The sequence below is a fragment of the Periophthalmus magnuspinnatus genome, chromosome 6 (assembly GCF_009829125.3).
Source record: "Periophthalmus magnuspinnatus isolate fPerMag1 chromosome 6, fPerMag1.2.pri, whole genome shotgun sequence".
In the NCBI taxonomy this organism is placed as follows: domain Eukaryota; kingdom Metazoa; phylum Chordata; class Actinopteri; order Gobiiformes; family Gobiidae; genus Periophthalmus; species Periophthalmus magnuspinnatus.
Window position 1 is genome coordinate 17,994,706 of NC_047131.1, and position 15,584 is coordinate 18,010,289.

General features: G+C 37.5%; 1 protein-coding gene across 1 annotated transcript; it reads right to left on the reverse strand.

Moving 5' to 3' along the window:
* Window positions 1–3: 3 nt before the first annotated feature.
* slc13a1 (solute carrier family 13 member 1) lies at window positions 4–15,167 on the reverse strand. The gene is made up of 16 exons (XM_033968505.2): window positions 15,045–15,167; window positions 14,314–14,527; window positions 13,107–13,235; window positions 12,332–12,468; window positions 10,930–11,099; window positions 10,776–10,812; window positions 10,622–10,700; window positions 8,788–8,924; window positions 8,116–8,235; window positions 6,323–6,421; window positions 5,384–5,488; window positions 5,137–5,228; window positions 2,334–2,428; window positions 1,223–1,384; window positions 578–715; window positions 4–295 (listed from the first exon to the last, which is right to left on the reverse strand). Exons 2-16 carry the CDS (start codon window positions 14,407–14,409, stop codon window positions 152–154), a joined length of 1,740 nt encoding a protein of 579 aa, XP_033824396.1. The 5' UTR covers window positions 14,410–14,527; window positions 15,045–15,167; the 3' UTR covers window positions 4–151.
* Between the last annotated feature and the right edge of the window lie 417 nt (window positions 15,168–15,584).

Below are 15,584 nucleotides of genomic sequence, written 5' to 3' on the forward strand. Positions count from 1 at the left end.
GTGAACAAGTGGCTTTATTTACGACAGACTATAACTATACAACTATATACATGACAATTAATAGTGCAAAAACAATTACATAGAAACATGGTACGGAAATTCCACAAAAACTCAGATATGTAAATGAACAGTGATTTCCCTATTAAAAAAGTTAAGGTGCTGTGGAGTTGAATGTGGGGAGGACCGGGGCCCATTCTGGGTAAGTGTCCAGGGAGAAGAGAGGGACTCCCCATGCTACTATAGCCAACATCACACACAAGACACCAATCACATTCACCCCGAGACCCGCCTTGACCTGTCACAAAAAACACAAGAGTAAGAATAGTGTAATGAATATTGTTCCCACCTCTTCATAGCTCATTTTCAGCATAGCAAGCAATGCATTTACATGATATTTTTGAAGATTCCACATATACATTTGAGTTGCTTTGTTTTTTTAATAATCACAAGTACATACAGGGCTGTAGGCAGTGGCAAAGGGTAGGTGAAAATGGGACATTTTTGGATTACGCAAACCAGCAGAAATCGATCGTCATAAAACTTTGAGTAAGGTAATGAGGAGAGAACAGTGTCGTACCATGTCCTTTACGTGGAGGTGTCCATATGCGAAAACAACAGCATTGGGAGGGTTGGACACTGGGAGCAGGAAGGAGAAAGATGTGCAGAGAGTGGCAGGGATCATGACATACAAAGGGTTCACGTGGATCGCTTCAGCCTGTAGAAAGTCAATGGAGACATATGAACTCATTCATACTGGAGTTATCCAAGTAACTATGGGACTTAAGTGGAGAGTAGATTTGGCAGATTCTACATAGTGTCCATTTAGGCAAAGGTTTGGCGTAGAGACACACAAATGTATAAATTAAAGTAAATATGCGTTCACTTTCAATAACGAGAACCACTTTTTTGGTAAAGTGCCTGCCTAATGGTGTCCATGGACATGTTATTTTTTTACTTGGAATGTTCCACAGTAAGGCATTAACATATTTATCTTGAATTTATCCAAATACATTTAATTATTCAGTTACCTCAATACTTTGAACCGGTAACTTGACCTGTTGTATCTATGGGGATAGACATGTGTAATACAAAGAAATAACGTGTCCATGAAAAAAATCAGGTGATGGACACTCCACCAGACAGGTTTAAAAGTGCACCCTGAAAAAAAAAAAAAAACAAAAAAAAAAAACATGCATGTCTAACTAGTTGTGAGTGAGTGTACCAGAGGAGAGAGGATGGGGAGGAAGATGGTGATGGTGGCTGCGTTACTGGCCACTTCAGTTAAACTGGTGACGATGATACAGGCCACTGTGATGGTAGCCAGCACTGGGAGGTCCCCCAGAGGAGTGAGCAGCTCTGCCACCCAGGTCGACAGGCCCGACTCCTGAGAACAATCAAATAACCAGTTTAAGCAGACTATAATACCCCCAGTGTAAAGAGTGTCCTTCAGCCCTACAGCTGTTGGACTGTTCAACACATCAGTATGCTTAGAATTTGTCATATATAGTCCCTTTATAAATAATAATAATGCATTGGATTTATATAGAGTACTTCAAGATACCCAAAGCACCTGTCAGTGCATTATACATTCACACAACACTTGATGGTCGGCTACCATTGTAGCCACAGCTGCCCTAGGGCAGACTGACAGTATGCCATTGGCCCCTCCAATCACCACAACACATTCATACCAGGTGTCCCCCATGACACCTACCTGGTATTCCCATCCCAGTACTAACTAGGTCCAACCTTGATGTACTGCATGCATACTTTTATGCTTTTAACTATTTTTGAGTACAAATACTACTTTTGTGTATTAAGAATAGAGGTGTAAGATGTACAGAAAAAAATATATGGCAATGATTGTTTTGAATCAGAATAGTCTAACAAAGTCTGCACAAAGAGCTGATTAAAATAACAAAACAATATAGTATTTCAAATAAATGGATGGATGAAGTATATTTCTAATATTTGCACCTCAAACATAACAACAACTCTGATGGATTGCTATAATATTGCCTGAATATTGTCATCAGGATATTAGAAAATAGATTCATTCAATATCACCCACTCCTAATTATGAGCAGCAATAAGTGAATTTCTCCACTGTCAAATCAATCAACTTCCATCTTATTTATTAACTTAACTAAAAAAAATAAATAAATAAACTTCTGAGTAATGTCAGGTAAATCTATCTTTTGTTTTCTCTTTACTGATTCTGGAGCATAAGTATTGTGCATTTCTGTGTTCATATTTATTATAAAAGAACCCAGAACAAAAGCTACAAAACATTATGTTAAATGTTAAACCAAATGAGAAAGAAAGCTGCTTACCTTTGTGCCCTCTGCCAACGCAAACCCTCCACCGACAAGCAACGCCACTGTCCATGGCATCGAGGCCTGGAACTCCCTCCACGAAATCATGGTGTCTGCACACAAACATTTTCATTAGTTGAATGCATTCTAATTGTAATGTGATAGTGCTCTGAAGGGGGAGTGACTTAGAATAGAGAGCAAAGGGAGGCAAATATAGCATAATAAAAGGTAAGATGAACAAAATTACAATGTGTTAGCAATTAATGTCACATAGAGGTGTAATCAGAGCCGGCCCAGCCTATAAGCGAACTAAGTGGCCGCTTAGGGCCCCGAGACCTCAAGAGGGCCCCCTATCTGGCAACCCCCCACAATATACATTGCATTTAGTGTGTGCGCAGTACACGATACTGACGCATCTCCGCTGTAAGAGCACACTGTACTGCACACACGATGTATTTGTATTTACAATCTGGCAACCAACTGAATGACGCTACACCTGATCTTGCAATGATTGGCCAACTTGTGGAATAAACAAATGTATAATGTAACGCTATTGTGCCCGACTGTTCCGAGTTCGTTTTCATTGTCTCCATCATGTCGAAACGAAGCTACCCGTCGGGTGCAGGAAGCGTAAAAAGAAGAGAAGAAACATCAATCTAGAGGTAATTTTGAGTGAATCTTACAAACAGGTTACTGCAATTGTTAATGTGACAAGTTACGTTATCGTCATTTTAATTCACAATGTCGCCACCCACCGCTATCTCGAGTATGTCAACATGCTATTAGCACTTAGCATAGCATCGCAGCAGCAGGTGTACAGGCGGCAGGGCCCAGCCCAGGCCCAGTGCAAGGTGGTGTTACTGTGTTTGTGACCGACCGCGCAGCCTTCTTCTCAGTAGTGAAAGTGTCATTGTAAACATAACATTTTCATGATCGTGTTACCTGCCTGTAAATTATGTGTTTGTAGGATATTGTTTTTAGCCAGTTGGCGGGAAATTTGCTCTTGTGCATTTCTTAACATTAAATCCAGGCTGTTGCTGTCAGTGTGTCTCACTGTTGCTGCAGTGTTTGGTGCTACATTGCTCGGCTAAATTATCGAGAGAGTCTGGGCATGGAGCTAACGGGACACCGGTCTTTCACATCTGTAGAAGACCTGAGCAGCATAATAAAGCCACGGTTAATAACAGTCTTATTTTATTCAATGCCATTTATAAACTATATATAACTATTATATAATTATAATCCCTATCCCTAAACATTTCACATTTTACATAAAATTAATGCAGATTCATAGATACAATACTCATTGCCTGTGATCCAGAGGCTGTAAAGTGTAGAGCCATGTGGCTCGTGATGGCAGACACTTTATTTAAAAAGAGTTTTAAGGAAATGTTTGATATTTCAGGGTAATGTTTAATAATCTTTCAATTGTTGGATGTTTTATTGAATTTTAATCCATGTTTGAATTCACTTTTTAAGTTGCATAAATGTCATTTTTTATCCAATGCACCACCACAGTGTTCAATTTTATGTATTCATAAGGTTAATATTTGGACTTTTTGCCTCTTCCTGCATCTGTTTTTTTTTTTTTTTTTTTTTTTGTATAAACTGTGTCCTTTTTATTGTTATATGTTATGTAAGTGCTAAAAATAAATAAATAACGTGATAGTCACAAATAACGGCAAAGTGCCTGTGATGAAGCCTAAAATGATTTCATTTCATCATTATTGTCATTATTCAGGAATTTGGATTTACATTTAGTCTGACTGTGTTTCATGTTTTTTCTGCAAAGGCTCTTTAGACAAGTTCTTTGCCATTGGAGATGAAGTGACATCCACATCTCAAGATGCAGCTGAAGATGCTGAAGCTGGTAATGCCTGGTGATAATAACTTATTACTTAAGTAATTTATCAGAGTGTACACATTAGTAATTTATTAATATAAATAAATACAATATGGTAGTCAACACATAGCCTAAGGTTTTTTGTGATATCAACACAGTTTGACTCAATGTTATAGCCAATACTGTATTAAATTATCTATACTAATCTATCAACAACTGACTGACTTCAGTCACTTACTCTTGGCAGTGTTTATCATATCAAACATAAATATATAAAGGAAAAAGTATATTTAGTGGGTCTTATGTTAAAACTGATTTAGTCTAAACAGCTGTTTTTTGTAAAAAATATCTTATCATGTAGCTTTTACAACCTGTACGTATATTCTCACTTTAGCCAATAGGGCCACATTATAATGCACCACCTATTTTGATACCAGTACTGTGTCTGACTTAAGACTCTTGATGTCTATGGTGTGTTATTTATACAGCCTGTAATCTGTAGAGATCTGTGCAGTATCAAGGTGCAATGTGGGATTTGTGTTGCTGATGTGGTGAGGGCCCCCAAGGCAAATTCTGCTTAGGGCCCCCTAAAGGCTAGGGCTGGCCCTGGGTGTAATTTCTTTAAGCAAGGTCTAAAATAGGATTACACTATGATTTGATTCTAAACAAGGATTAGCTCAAAGAATGACAAAACTATGAATAAAAATGACTCAACATGAAAGTAATCCTTGATCGGCAGATGACAAAACCAGGACAAAGCAAGAACCAAACCCAGCTCTTATAAACTATATAAACAGGACTAACATGTAAAACTAGTTTGAAAGAATTTATAGTGTCGTGCATCATTATATATAACGCTGTGATTGTATCCATTTGTCACAGTAGAGTAAATAAGCAGTATGTTGGTGATTTGAAGTTAAAAATAGTTTAAGCACTTTAACTTGTACTTTGAGGTTTTTTTCTTCAGTTGTCTGTTACCATATTTCTTGTAGGGTCCATGGGCGGGTACAATGAAGAAGACCACACCTAGTAGAAGGGCCACAGTGGCATCAGTGATATAGCCCGAATTTCTGCAAGTATAAATTAATTTGAGAATTAAAAGACATTTTGTCTTCAACATTGTCACCCATGATGGAGATTTTCCTAATGGCTCATTAGAAGTAATGGTAGTTATCCTTTTATTCTTAACATAAATACAATAAGCACGTATTTTGCTGTGGCTTACTGCTCTGGGAAGAGGGATGCCCAGCCTGGAATGAAGCCAGGATCTCGGGTGAACCACAGCAGCACCATGGATATGAAGATGATTGTAGTGAAGATCTCCTGGGGGCTACAGTGCGAACATACACACACAAGACAAATCAGTATTTTCTTAGATTTGTTTAATTGTTAGAAATGGGTATTCTTGGTTCCTCTCAGTCACCACAATATGGGCTTTAATCCTTAATCATTCTAGCCATTTTAATTTAAAACTAAAATTTGCCAAAAAATTAAAATGCATTTTTTTTACTTTACAGGACCTGTACCCAATTTTTTCCCATATATTTGAGCAAAATACGTCTTGCCCCAGTACAGATATATTGTATATATACATGGGTTTCAGAATGATGAGAATCTAGGAACATTACCATAGACAATTTAAAACCAAATATTATATCTTTTGAATGGGAAAAAGTCCTCAAAAAGTTGTATGTAACAGGATGTTGAAAGCCACGAATAAGCAGCTCTTTAGGTCAAAATAAGTCCACTGCGTGAAGTCTGCATCTAATTATAAAGCGTATCATTGTCAGATAATCAGGAAGTGTGCGTTAGCATGCTAGTTGATGTTAGCTATAGCGTCATGGCAAAGGTCTACTCTGGTCCCTGAGAGCTGTGACAAGCATTTATGAACTTACTGCGGTGAATAATTAGGTAAATGAAAATTCTGAAGAATAACTTTAGTCCACTGCAAACCGTTCAAAACATTCTAATAATAATTCTGTTTTTTTTGTTTGTTTGTTTTTTGAACAGTAAAACTCATGTACATCGCCTTTAAAATTAAAAAATGATATAAAGACTATAGAGTTGCAATGTACACAATCACCACAAGGTGCCGCCAAAATCACCACCCTGCCATTAAACCTGTGACTTTATTGAAGATATACATGTATGTGTGTGTGTGTACCTCATTGGCCCTAGTGTTTTGTATTCTTCTTCTAACACTTTTCTTGCTGCTTTCTCTTTCTCCGACTGCTGGCCTCCACATTTCCACAGAAAGCTGAAACTGTTGGAGAATAACACATGCAAATTAGTGACTTACATATTGACTCTGATTAGTTAAAACAGACATTTAACTTGCTAATACAGTGTACCAGAAGGTCTTCAGATTGATTGGTTAACCTGGCTAACCCCGTCATGCTGCAAATGCTAACATTAGCATTGCACTAATGAATCACATCTGCGTGTGTGACTAGGGGCACGTTAGAAAGAGCAGGTCTGACAAAGGTGAGATCATGAGAGATTATTATTTTGACATTTGTAGCAGTCATTTATCAACACTGCAAAATAAGCCAATAAACCAAATATTAAATAGGTACAAAGCACAAAAAGGGAAAATAATACAACTTTTCAATTTTGTCTCTGCTGCTGTGATTTTAATTAAGGCGCAATGCTTTCATTTTTTTAATCATGTTTTGGCAAACCTTCAAAGACAGACACTTGTTATTCTAATCCCATTGTCAATGAGGAAATATCAGATATGCAGCAGACTACAGAAGAACATTTCAAACTTATTTCAAGTTGGAGATTTGAGTGAATTTTAAAAAAGTGAAATTGCTTCATTGTTTCCAAAATCTTTTTATTTTCAAACAAAGAAATGCCTACTTACCAACTCTAAGTAGGATAAATACACATATATACACATATTATAATTGTAGTAATCTATTACATCCCCGACTACTGGGTTTCAGATGACATCACAATATTCTATAGCTAAAATTAATATTGTTAAAATATGGATTTTTGTTGTTGGCAAGTTCATGGGTCTAGTCACTAATGGAAATGATCAGGTTCAACATTTGTGAATTTACTTTTAAATATTTCATGGCAAGGTATGTTATCAACAGGGGAATATGTCTCTTGCCCCCTATCTCGAGTAACCTTGCACGGCCAGATGGATTCTTGCGATATTTGTAAGTTCATAAACTCATGAGAATCCATCTTGACGTGCTCCTGCTGTAAAGTTAAAAGAGCTAACCAATCACAGAGCAGCATTAATGTTTGTGCAGAAGCCAAAGGAAAAGTGCCCAAACGACCCAAAACAAACATGCCGATGTCGACAGACATACTTCACCCTATATTAGCAAAATATGGACTATTTAGTTTGTGAGAAATGTGCAGAAGGTAAGCACTTTGAGCATTTGTGGACAGGCAAGATGTCTGTGCGTTTCTCTCAACTGGATTTAAACAAAGTTTGATTTTTCTGCTTGTTCCTCTGTTGTGATGCTTCGACCAATCAGATTCAAATACTCATTACAACATTCCATATTTTCCAATCTCTTTTTAGCGAGACCCATCCCAGATGGATATGTAGAGCTCAGTTCAGAGTGTTACACATCAGTCTGGAGCCACATCTTGACATTATCACATTATAGAATCTGAAAATCACCTATTCATGAGTTTCAGACCAATGATTCCTTCCTGATTTGAAGGATTTTGTTGGGACCTTCCCCCCTTTAAAGATTTTAAGAGAATATTTTGCTTTGAGTTCCCTTATTGCTATAAAAACGGAGAACCTTTGCCAAATCCTTCAAACCAGGAAAGAACCCTTATACCTGAAACTCCTGAATATAAGTCAATATTCCATTTTGCACTCTAAACACCAAGAACAAAATTAATGAAATTGTCTACTCTAACCAAACAAACAAATATTCACAGGATTTCTGAACAGTTAATAGAAAATAATATTTAGGTCCTTACTCTGAGCCAATGAAGAGCCAGTAGAGCCAGGCCCAGGTCAGCAGAAGCATGATCACACTAATGGGCAAACACAACAGCAACCAGTTCCCGAAGTTCACACTGTTGCATTCTGGGTACATCCTGGAAAATAAATATATTAAATTGTGTTCATTAGCCCTGATCTTGAAGTAGTTCTCAAGGTGAATTATGCAACTTTTCTGGTGGAGAGTACGCCTCCTGCTTGTCTGAGACGTTATTGCTTTGCCATGAATATTTCACAGTATTGCATTAAACAAATCTATCTCCATGCATTTTTACTGTTAACAGGCTTGCCTCTCCACAGCTGACAGACCCCCCCACCAGAAAACTTACATCAGTTTGTAGCATTGAGTTCTACTACCAAAGTTATCTCTAAATTACTGATGGCACCTTACTCATTTGTTGTATGGTTGAATATAATTTTGTAATTTCAATACTTTTGCCTGAAAAGGTTGACATTACCGGGGTATTCTATGAAAAATCGCACATTTACTATTTTTACACCCATCCATAGACAGATGTGGTCCTCCATATGAACACCACTGCAGATAAAATCTCTCCAAAGTCTCTTGGGTGTTTTTTTTTCTATTTTACAATTCAGTTTCATCTCATCCCTGTAGATTGAAAGTCAGTACATGAGTGAGTGGTCCTTACTGGTGAAGGTATTCAGAGAAGATGAGGTTAGGGGAGGTTCCTAGCAGTGTACTGATGCCCCCGATGTTGGACGAGTAGGCGATGCTCAGACATATGGCTTTACACAACATATGGTCCACTTTATGACCTGCTTTAGCCTGCAAGACAATAAAGTGGGAAGGAAAAATGTTCACAGAAGCAAAAATGCATTTTATTGAAGGAAAGAACTTAGTCAGACTCTCCTGGACTTTATTTTCAAACAGTTTTTATCTTAAGTTTTCTGAAGCACGTATAACCTCAGAAAATATTTCGCTTCTAAACTACCATTTAGTTTAGAGGTTTACCACTTCTAAACTAAATGAAATACATATTTTCTCAAACATAATGAACAAATACAAATGACGCCAACCTGAATTCAGATTAAACAGGGTCAAAACTAGGTCAAAACACAAAAATGTCTGGCATAGATATAAATTAGCACAAAAGCATGACATAACAGGATATAAACAAGGAATTAACTGTTTCAGGACTAAACGTTATAAAGCAGGTCTAAACTCCTGATTACCACCATATACTCATCAAGGCTAGCAGTTGTAGGGGTGAATTTGGAGCTGACTTCCATATTTGGAATTCCGACTGCGAGTATCATAGCAACCTCAGAGCCAATCCAGAGCGAGGTTGTAGAAGGTAACACCCCTCCAGCCCGCACTGCTGGTTTGACAGGAGGCGGGCACTCAACAATATTGTTAATCAAACCTGTTGCTAATGCTAATGGGAGCAACCTTGGGGAAAGACGGTGATATCTCTGTTATTAATGTTCATATCTTGAGCTCTGGACACAATAGCAAAATAAAAATACCAGGATCATGTGGAAAGGGTTAATACGAACATTTTACTACCAAAATGGTGAGTCTGACAGCAGCAGTTACAGAAAGAGGGGTGACAGTTTTCCAATGTAAAGTGAATTGGAGCCAGAGTCAAAGAAGCCGGTAGGGCACCCACGCTCACTTCCTATTTGGAACGTGGTGGTTAGCAGGCTAGCTCTGCCCATTTATATATACAGTCTATTATTACCACCAAGAGAAGTTAAGCAATGGTTACTGTACCACTTTGAGAAGCAATGTTCCAAAGTATTGAAATATTTTAGCTTGTAGGTGTTTATAAGAAGCATTCAAGGTCATGCAGGATGTGATTATAATTATGTTCTTGTGGTGAAAGAATCAGTGAGGCAACATTTACACTGTAACTCAATTTTTTTTAAAGAGGGGGTATTTTACTTCTATGGGGTATGAACTGCTAGCACAACATGTTTAGATCACAATGTTACCTTCTACTGTTTAAATAATAATAATAATAATAAATAAATATATATATATATATATATATATATATATATATATATATATATATATATATATATATATATATATATATATATATATATATATATATAATTACAACATAATCAGCATGCATCTTGCTAATGGAACTACTGCACATCACATCAGGTTTGTCAAGTTGCTGTGTACAGTTTTGTATCATGTTTTTGTATATTTGTGGAGAATTGTCATGTAGGAGCGTGGATGACGTAGGTTTGTGGACGGAGCAATGGACAGAATCTAACAGGTGAATGTAAGGAGGGTTCAAATAGGGCCCAGGAGAGATTGCTAAATAACTGAAACATGCATGGATGACATCTAAACCCTCTTCAGGCATATTTCGATGAGGAAACAATGTTATTACATGGTAGAAAAAAACTATTTTGCATAACCCCCCTTTTAAATGTATTTATTAGGACCAAAATATTATATCATACTGGAAATTGATGCCTGGAGTTGGCTTGTTTTATTCTTACCTGATCAGAAGAAGCCTCTGAGATGTTAATGTGACATGCTTTGGGGTTTACTTCTGGTGCATCAACGTTCTGCTTTTCACTGAAACAACAGATTAGAAGTCAATCTAATGAACAGATGGTAATTCGAAAATATGAAAAGGTATTATTCACACACCAACTGGTTTCTTTTATTTGAACATGGTTGTCAGGTTCTGGAAAACACAAAAGCTATTTATTTACAAGCAAAAAATACTGTATTATACACTACTGAACACACTTTTAACAAAGCCAAAAACAAAGCAAAAAATAGTGAGTACAGATGTATGTACCGTCCAGTTGAAGGTTGGGGTTGTCCTCTCCGCCTGAGTCCCTCTCTGTAGATGTCTTGAGGATCTGCTGGAGCACGGCCTCCACAATGGGCATCACCATAGCGACCGCTGAGGTGTTGTGGACCCACATAGAGAGGAAGGCGCAGCCCGTCATGAAACCCAGCATCAGCCTAGAGGAGAACAGAGTACAGTATGTGACTTGTGCTAAAAACGACACTGCAATGTCAACTTAACCTAGGATACCACTAGCTGGACAAAAACACAGGTTATGGTTAAGATATACTACCGGTTAATTCATTCTCTGCATTTGACCCATCCTTCAACCAAGTGTCATCAGGACTACCTAGCTACCTCGCCTATTGTGCATGTTTTTGGGTTGCACAATGGGTTTTAGGCATAGAGGCAAGAATGTGAGGGTTCAGCTTTTCAACATGGAGAATTCGGATGGATGGTGACAGTGGCTAGAGAGGAGCCCGTCTGGTCTGTGACCTGTGTGTTTATGGAGCGATATCGTTAGTACATTAACGGGTTATTACACGTGTGTGGAGGAAGATGTGGCTGATCTAGTCCTGCTCTGCTTCAGGGAAATACAAGACCTTCCTTCAGGAAAAACGTGGCTTTGATTTGTATCTATGAGATTGTCAGTCTGAGCATAACGTTCTAATCATGGCTGTGTTTAAGTTGACGTTTGTGACACATGAGGACTTATTAGAGTCTACATGCACCTGTCTGACCAGTGCACCTGTCTGACCAGTTGCGTTGTTGTTAGTCTCTTCTTTAATGTACATTTTGTGCAGTACATGACATATATATAGAGCTGTCATATGTAACTATGCTTTCTAGATGAATAATGATAATGACATAGATAAAAATAGTACTGAAGGCTCAGATGCATAAATGAAGTGTCGGTGTAGGACAAATCTGTGAAGAAGCAAACTGACTAGCCCTGTTTGTACAAACAAGCTGTCAAATACAGTTCAATTTATACAAATATTAATAAACTATGTAGGTCTAGGCTTCTTTAATTTGACTCCAAAATGGCTCAGTATATATGCATTTAATATGTCATTATAAATAAATATACTAAATTTGCGATGTAGTCTGTATAAAAAGACAAAATATAAGTAAATATTCATGTCCACCCCAAGTTTGCTTACCTAATCATAAAAATCAACACACGCTACTGGTATTAAGTATCATGCTATTATATAATGCCAGTATTTCCTCAAACACAACCAATGCAGTAACACGTCTTGAATTTGCACTCACAATAAGTCTTTAGATGGACTGAATTTCCAAGACATAATGAACAAACTTTTTGTAAATATTACTTTTCTCTAGAAATCCTTTATCTGAAATCCTTGAGAAGAGAAGTGATGACTACTAAGTAAAGGGCACACACCAGGCAGGGTTGACTCCCACCAGAGTGACCAGCCGTAGAGCGATCCTGCGATGGAGGCCCCACTTCTCGATGGAGGTGGCCAGACAGATGACTCCGATCAGCAGAAAGTGGAAATCTTTAAAGTACACCGAGGCAACCTGAACAAAAATCAGACCAGAGCCAAGAATAACTGTCAACTTTTATCTTTTAAAATCAATAAACCACAGAACCTTAATGGTGGGTCACACATGTGGTTAGTAGCATTTAGGCACTAAAATTTCAAAGTTGATTTTAATATTAAGGAAAAAGCTTGATTACTACAATTATAATAAAATACACTTTTCTTAAAATTTTGTAGTGTAGTAGTAGTTGCTATAATAACTTAGACTATTTTTATATGGATCAAAATCATGCAAAAGCTTTGTAGAAAAGGTCCAAATTCAGGGTTACACTTCATAACTACACCTTAATTAGCCTTAATAAAGCATGAAGTCTATCTGTAAAGACTGTGACAATTTACATCTTCCCTCACTCTTTACCCAGTTGCATGTTGTAATGACATATCTAATAAAGCCTGAATGTAGGTCACAGTAAAGTGAAACAACAATAGAGCTGCACATTTTCCATACTGCAATATACTGACACTTACTGCTGCTAACACAGTAAAAGTTGTATGAGTCACATCTGATTAGTACTTTCAAATGAACTGGGTAAACCTGTTACATTAACTGTTTACAATGCAACAGTTTATGAGTAAATACATAAAATTAATACAAACTGGTGTCTCTGTACTCACCTGAGATGACTTCATGATGCCAAAGAGCGGGAAGAGGAAAGCAGGTAACATGGCGGTGATGGCCAGAGGCATGGCTTCAGTGACCCAGAGCAAGGCCATCACCAGCAGCACAAAGGCACATTCTGCCTCCTGCAACAGAAAAAAACATAATACTTTTACTGGGAATGGGCTGAGATGGAGTTCTTCAGTCAATATTGATATTTAATAAAATTACATGTTGTGGCCATGTCAGTTTTAAAATCTCTTTAAAAGATAGAAAATTTGTAGTTCACAAATTGACTTTTCACAATTACCAGAAGCAAATAATACAGTTAGCTCTTTTCTTAAGATATTTGTGTAATCTTCTCCCAAGAGTACACCCACCTTTTGATTGCTTTTCTATTTCCATTTAAAGCTACCACTTGTAATTAGATTGGCCGACCCGGCCCTGTTGTATTCCTAGATAACACATGCTAGTGTCATAGTATTCCAGACCGGTCTTGGTCTTAAGACCAGCCTTGACCCTCAGAGGTCTTGGTCTAGCCTCGGGACCCTGTGGTCTCGGACAGGTCTTGGTCTCGATTAGTACGGTCCTGATTACAACACTACTATGCTATCTACGTTGCTGCTGGCTGATAGTGTGCTAGTGTTTGCCTGACAGAAGAAGAGGAGAGAGCACAGTTGGGCCCGAACAAAGGCCAGGTGAGGGGACGGGGTAACGTCGTTGTGCCATTTACTGGTAAAACCAAATCTAATAAGTGTATAGATGGTAGCTTTAAATTCATTAGCCTGTTTAAAAGGGCTATTTTAGCTTGGTTACAAGACTGGTGCAGCTTTGGAAAAAAATATTGGGACATTTTTCAGTCTCGGCATGATACAGGTATGTGAAAAATCTATCGGCCCATTAGCACCAACACAGAGCAAATTAGGTTTATTAGAATCAACTATCTCTGTCCACACGGGCCTAAATGTTTTCAGCTAAACCTTTACTAGATTCCCAAAGCAATGGTAAATAAATACTATTTTGCAAATGTATTTTTAGTTTTGGGTTGGATTTAGTGGATGGCATGATATACAAGATAACATGTTTCAGACAGCCATTGAAAACCCATTAGTGATATGAAAAAACCCCAAATGTTTTGCTTTACGCACAACTACAACACCATACAAAGTCACAAAGTGAAATTATTTCTGCTCAAAGATTTTTTTATTTGCAGCATACACTCACCTTTGTCCTGATGACCAGTGGAAGAGGCAGCAGCACCAGTGGAGTCATCACTGTCACAATGAAGCGCCAATATGGGAAAATGGCCTTCGTCAACATGTTTCCTGTTTAGTTATTTTGCTGTAGTTCTGTAGAGAGTCTGAGGTGAGTCTGTAGTGAGTCTTGCCTCCAGTGGCTGCAGGTCCAAGGTTACCTGTCCATATTTAGCACAGCTTTCCTAACCACAAGAAAAAGTAACCTTTAAGATATGACACAACTCAAAGAATTACTGTTTTGTATAGAGGACATTTACTATTAAACCTTTTACATATAGCTTATTGTGAACTCTAATTTGTAAAAATGAGAGAAAAAGGGTGCCCAAGAAAAAGAAAAATTGGGTTCCCCTGTATAAATAAAGATAAATAAATAGATTTGAGACACTTAGTATTTGTTTTAACCAATAAGAAAAGTAGTAGTACTTCAAAAAGAAGCATTTTGACTAATACAGTATTTTTTTTTAAAATGGTACCAAAATTTGAAAGTACAACAATCTGTTTAGTAAGTAGAAAACAATTATTTTATTACACTTACAATATGGCTAATGCAAATGTTTATCTAAAAGATCTTCCTGCCAATACAACGAAATATGTTATAATATCAAATGTGTAAATCTTTGCAGTAGGCTGCATGAAACAGCATATAATAGTACAATATAAGTCAATAAAGGCAATATTTCAGAAATAGTGACGGCTTACCTCCCTCTCTGCTGTCCCGGGGGAAGGATGAGCACACCTGTTCACATCACTGGACTAGCCTCCTTTAAAGGCACCACCTCCCCACCACTCACACACACAGTTTCAGAGATTTAGCTCCATTCTCAGAAACAACCTATCCTTTAACTTCTTATCTTAGTGTTCTCAGACGGTCGTTACACAGTTGCCAGGTTAATCTGCACCCTTTGATCCTTAACTAATGCCGGCAATTATTTTATTTGGGTGTAAAATTAATGATAAGATGTAAAGTTGCATTCAAAATGAGGAAGAGTGAAGGGAAATTCTGTTTGTATTAAAGATACAAGAAAATCTTTTAGGTTAAAGGGCCTGTAGTAGCAGACTTTATTTCATGTATTTGAGCAAAAATGGTCTTGCCCTAGAACTTATATATTCCATGAGAAATTCTTGGTCAAAATAAGCCTGCTGTGTACTGTTTGTATCTGATTACCAAGTGTTTTATTGTCCAATAATCAGGAAGCTCGCGGCTAGAATGCTAGTTGTTACTAGCTTTACCGCCATGAC

What these genes read in the sequence shown, in the direction of transcription:
- slc13a1 (XM_033968505.2), bottom strand. Translation starts at nt 14,409, where the DNA reads ATGTTGACGAAGGCCATTTTCCCATATTGGCGCTTCATTGTGACAGTG. An exon ending in CGTTGGCAGAGGGCACAAAG is followed by an intron (nt 1,385 to 2,333) that starts GTAAGCAGCTTT and finishes GATTGTTCTCAG; the next exon opens with GAGTCGGGCCTGTCGACCTG. An exon ending in ACCTCCACGTAAAGGACATG is followed by an intron (nt 296 to 577) that starts GTACGACACTGT and finishes TTTTTGTGACAG; the next exon opens with GTCAAGGCGGGTCTCGGGGT.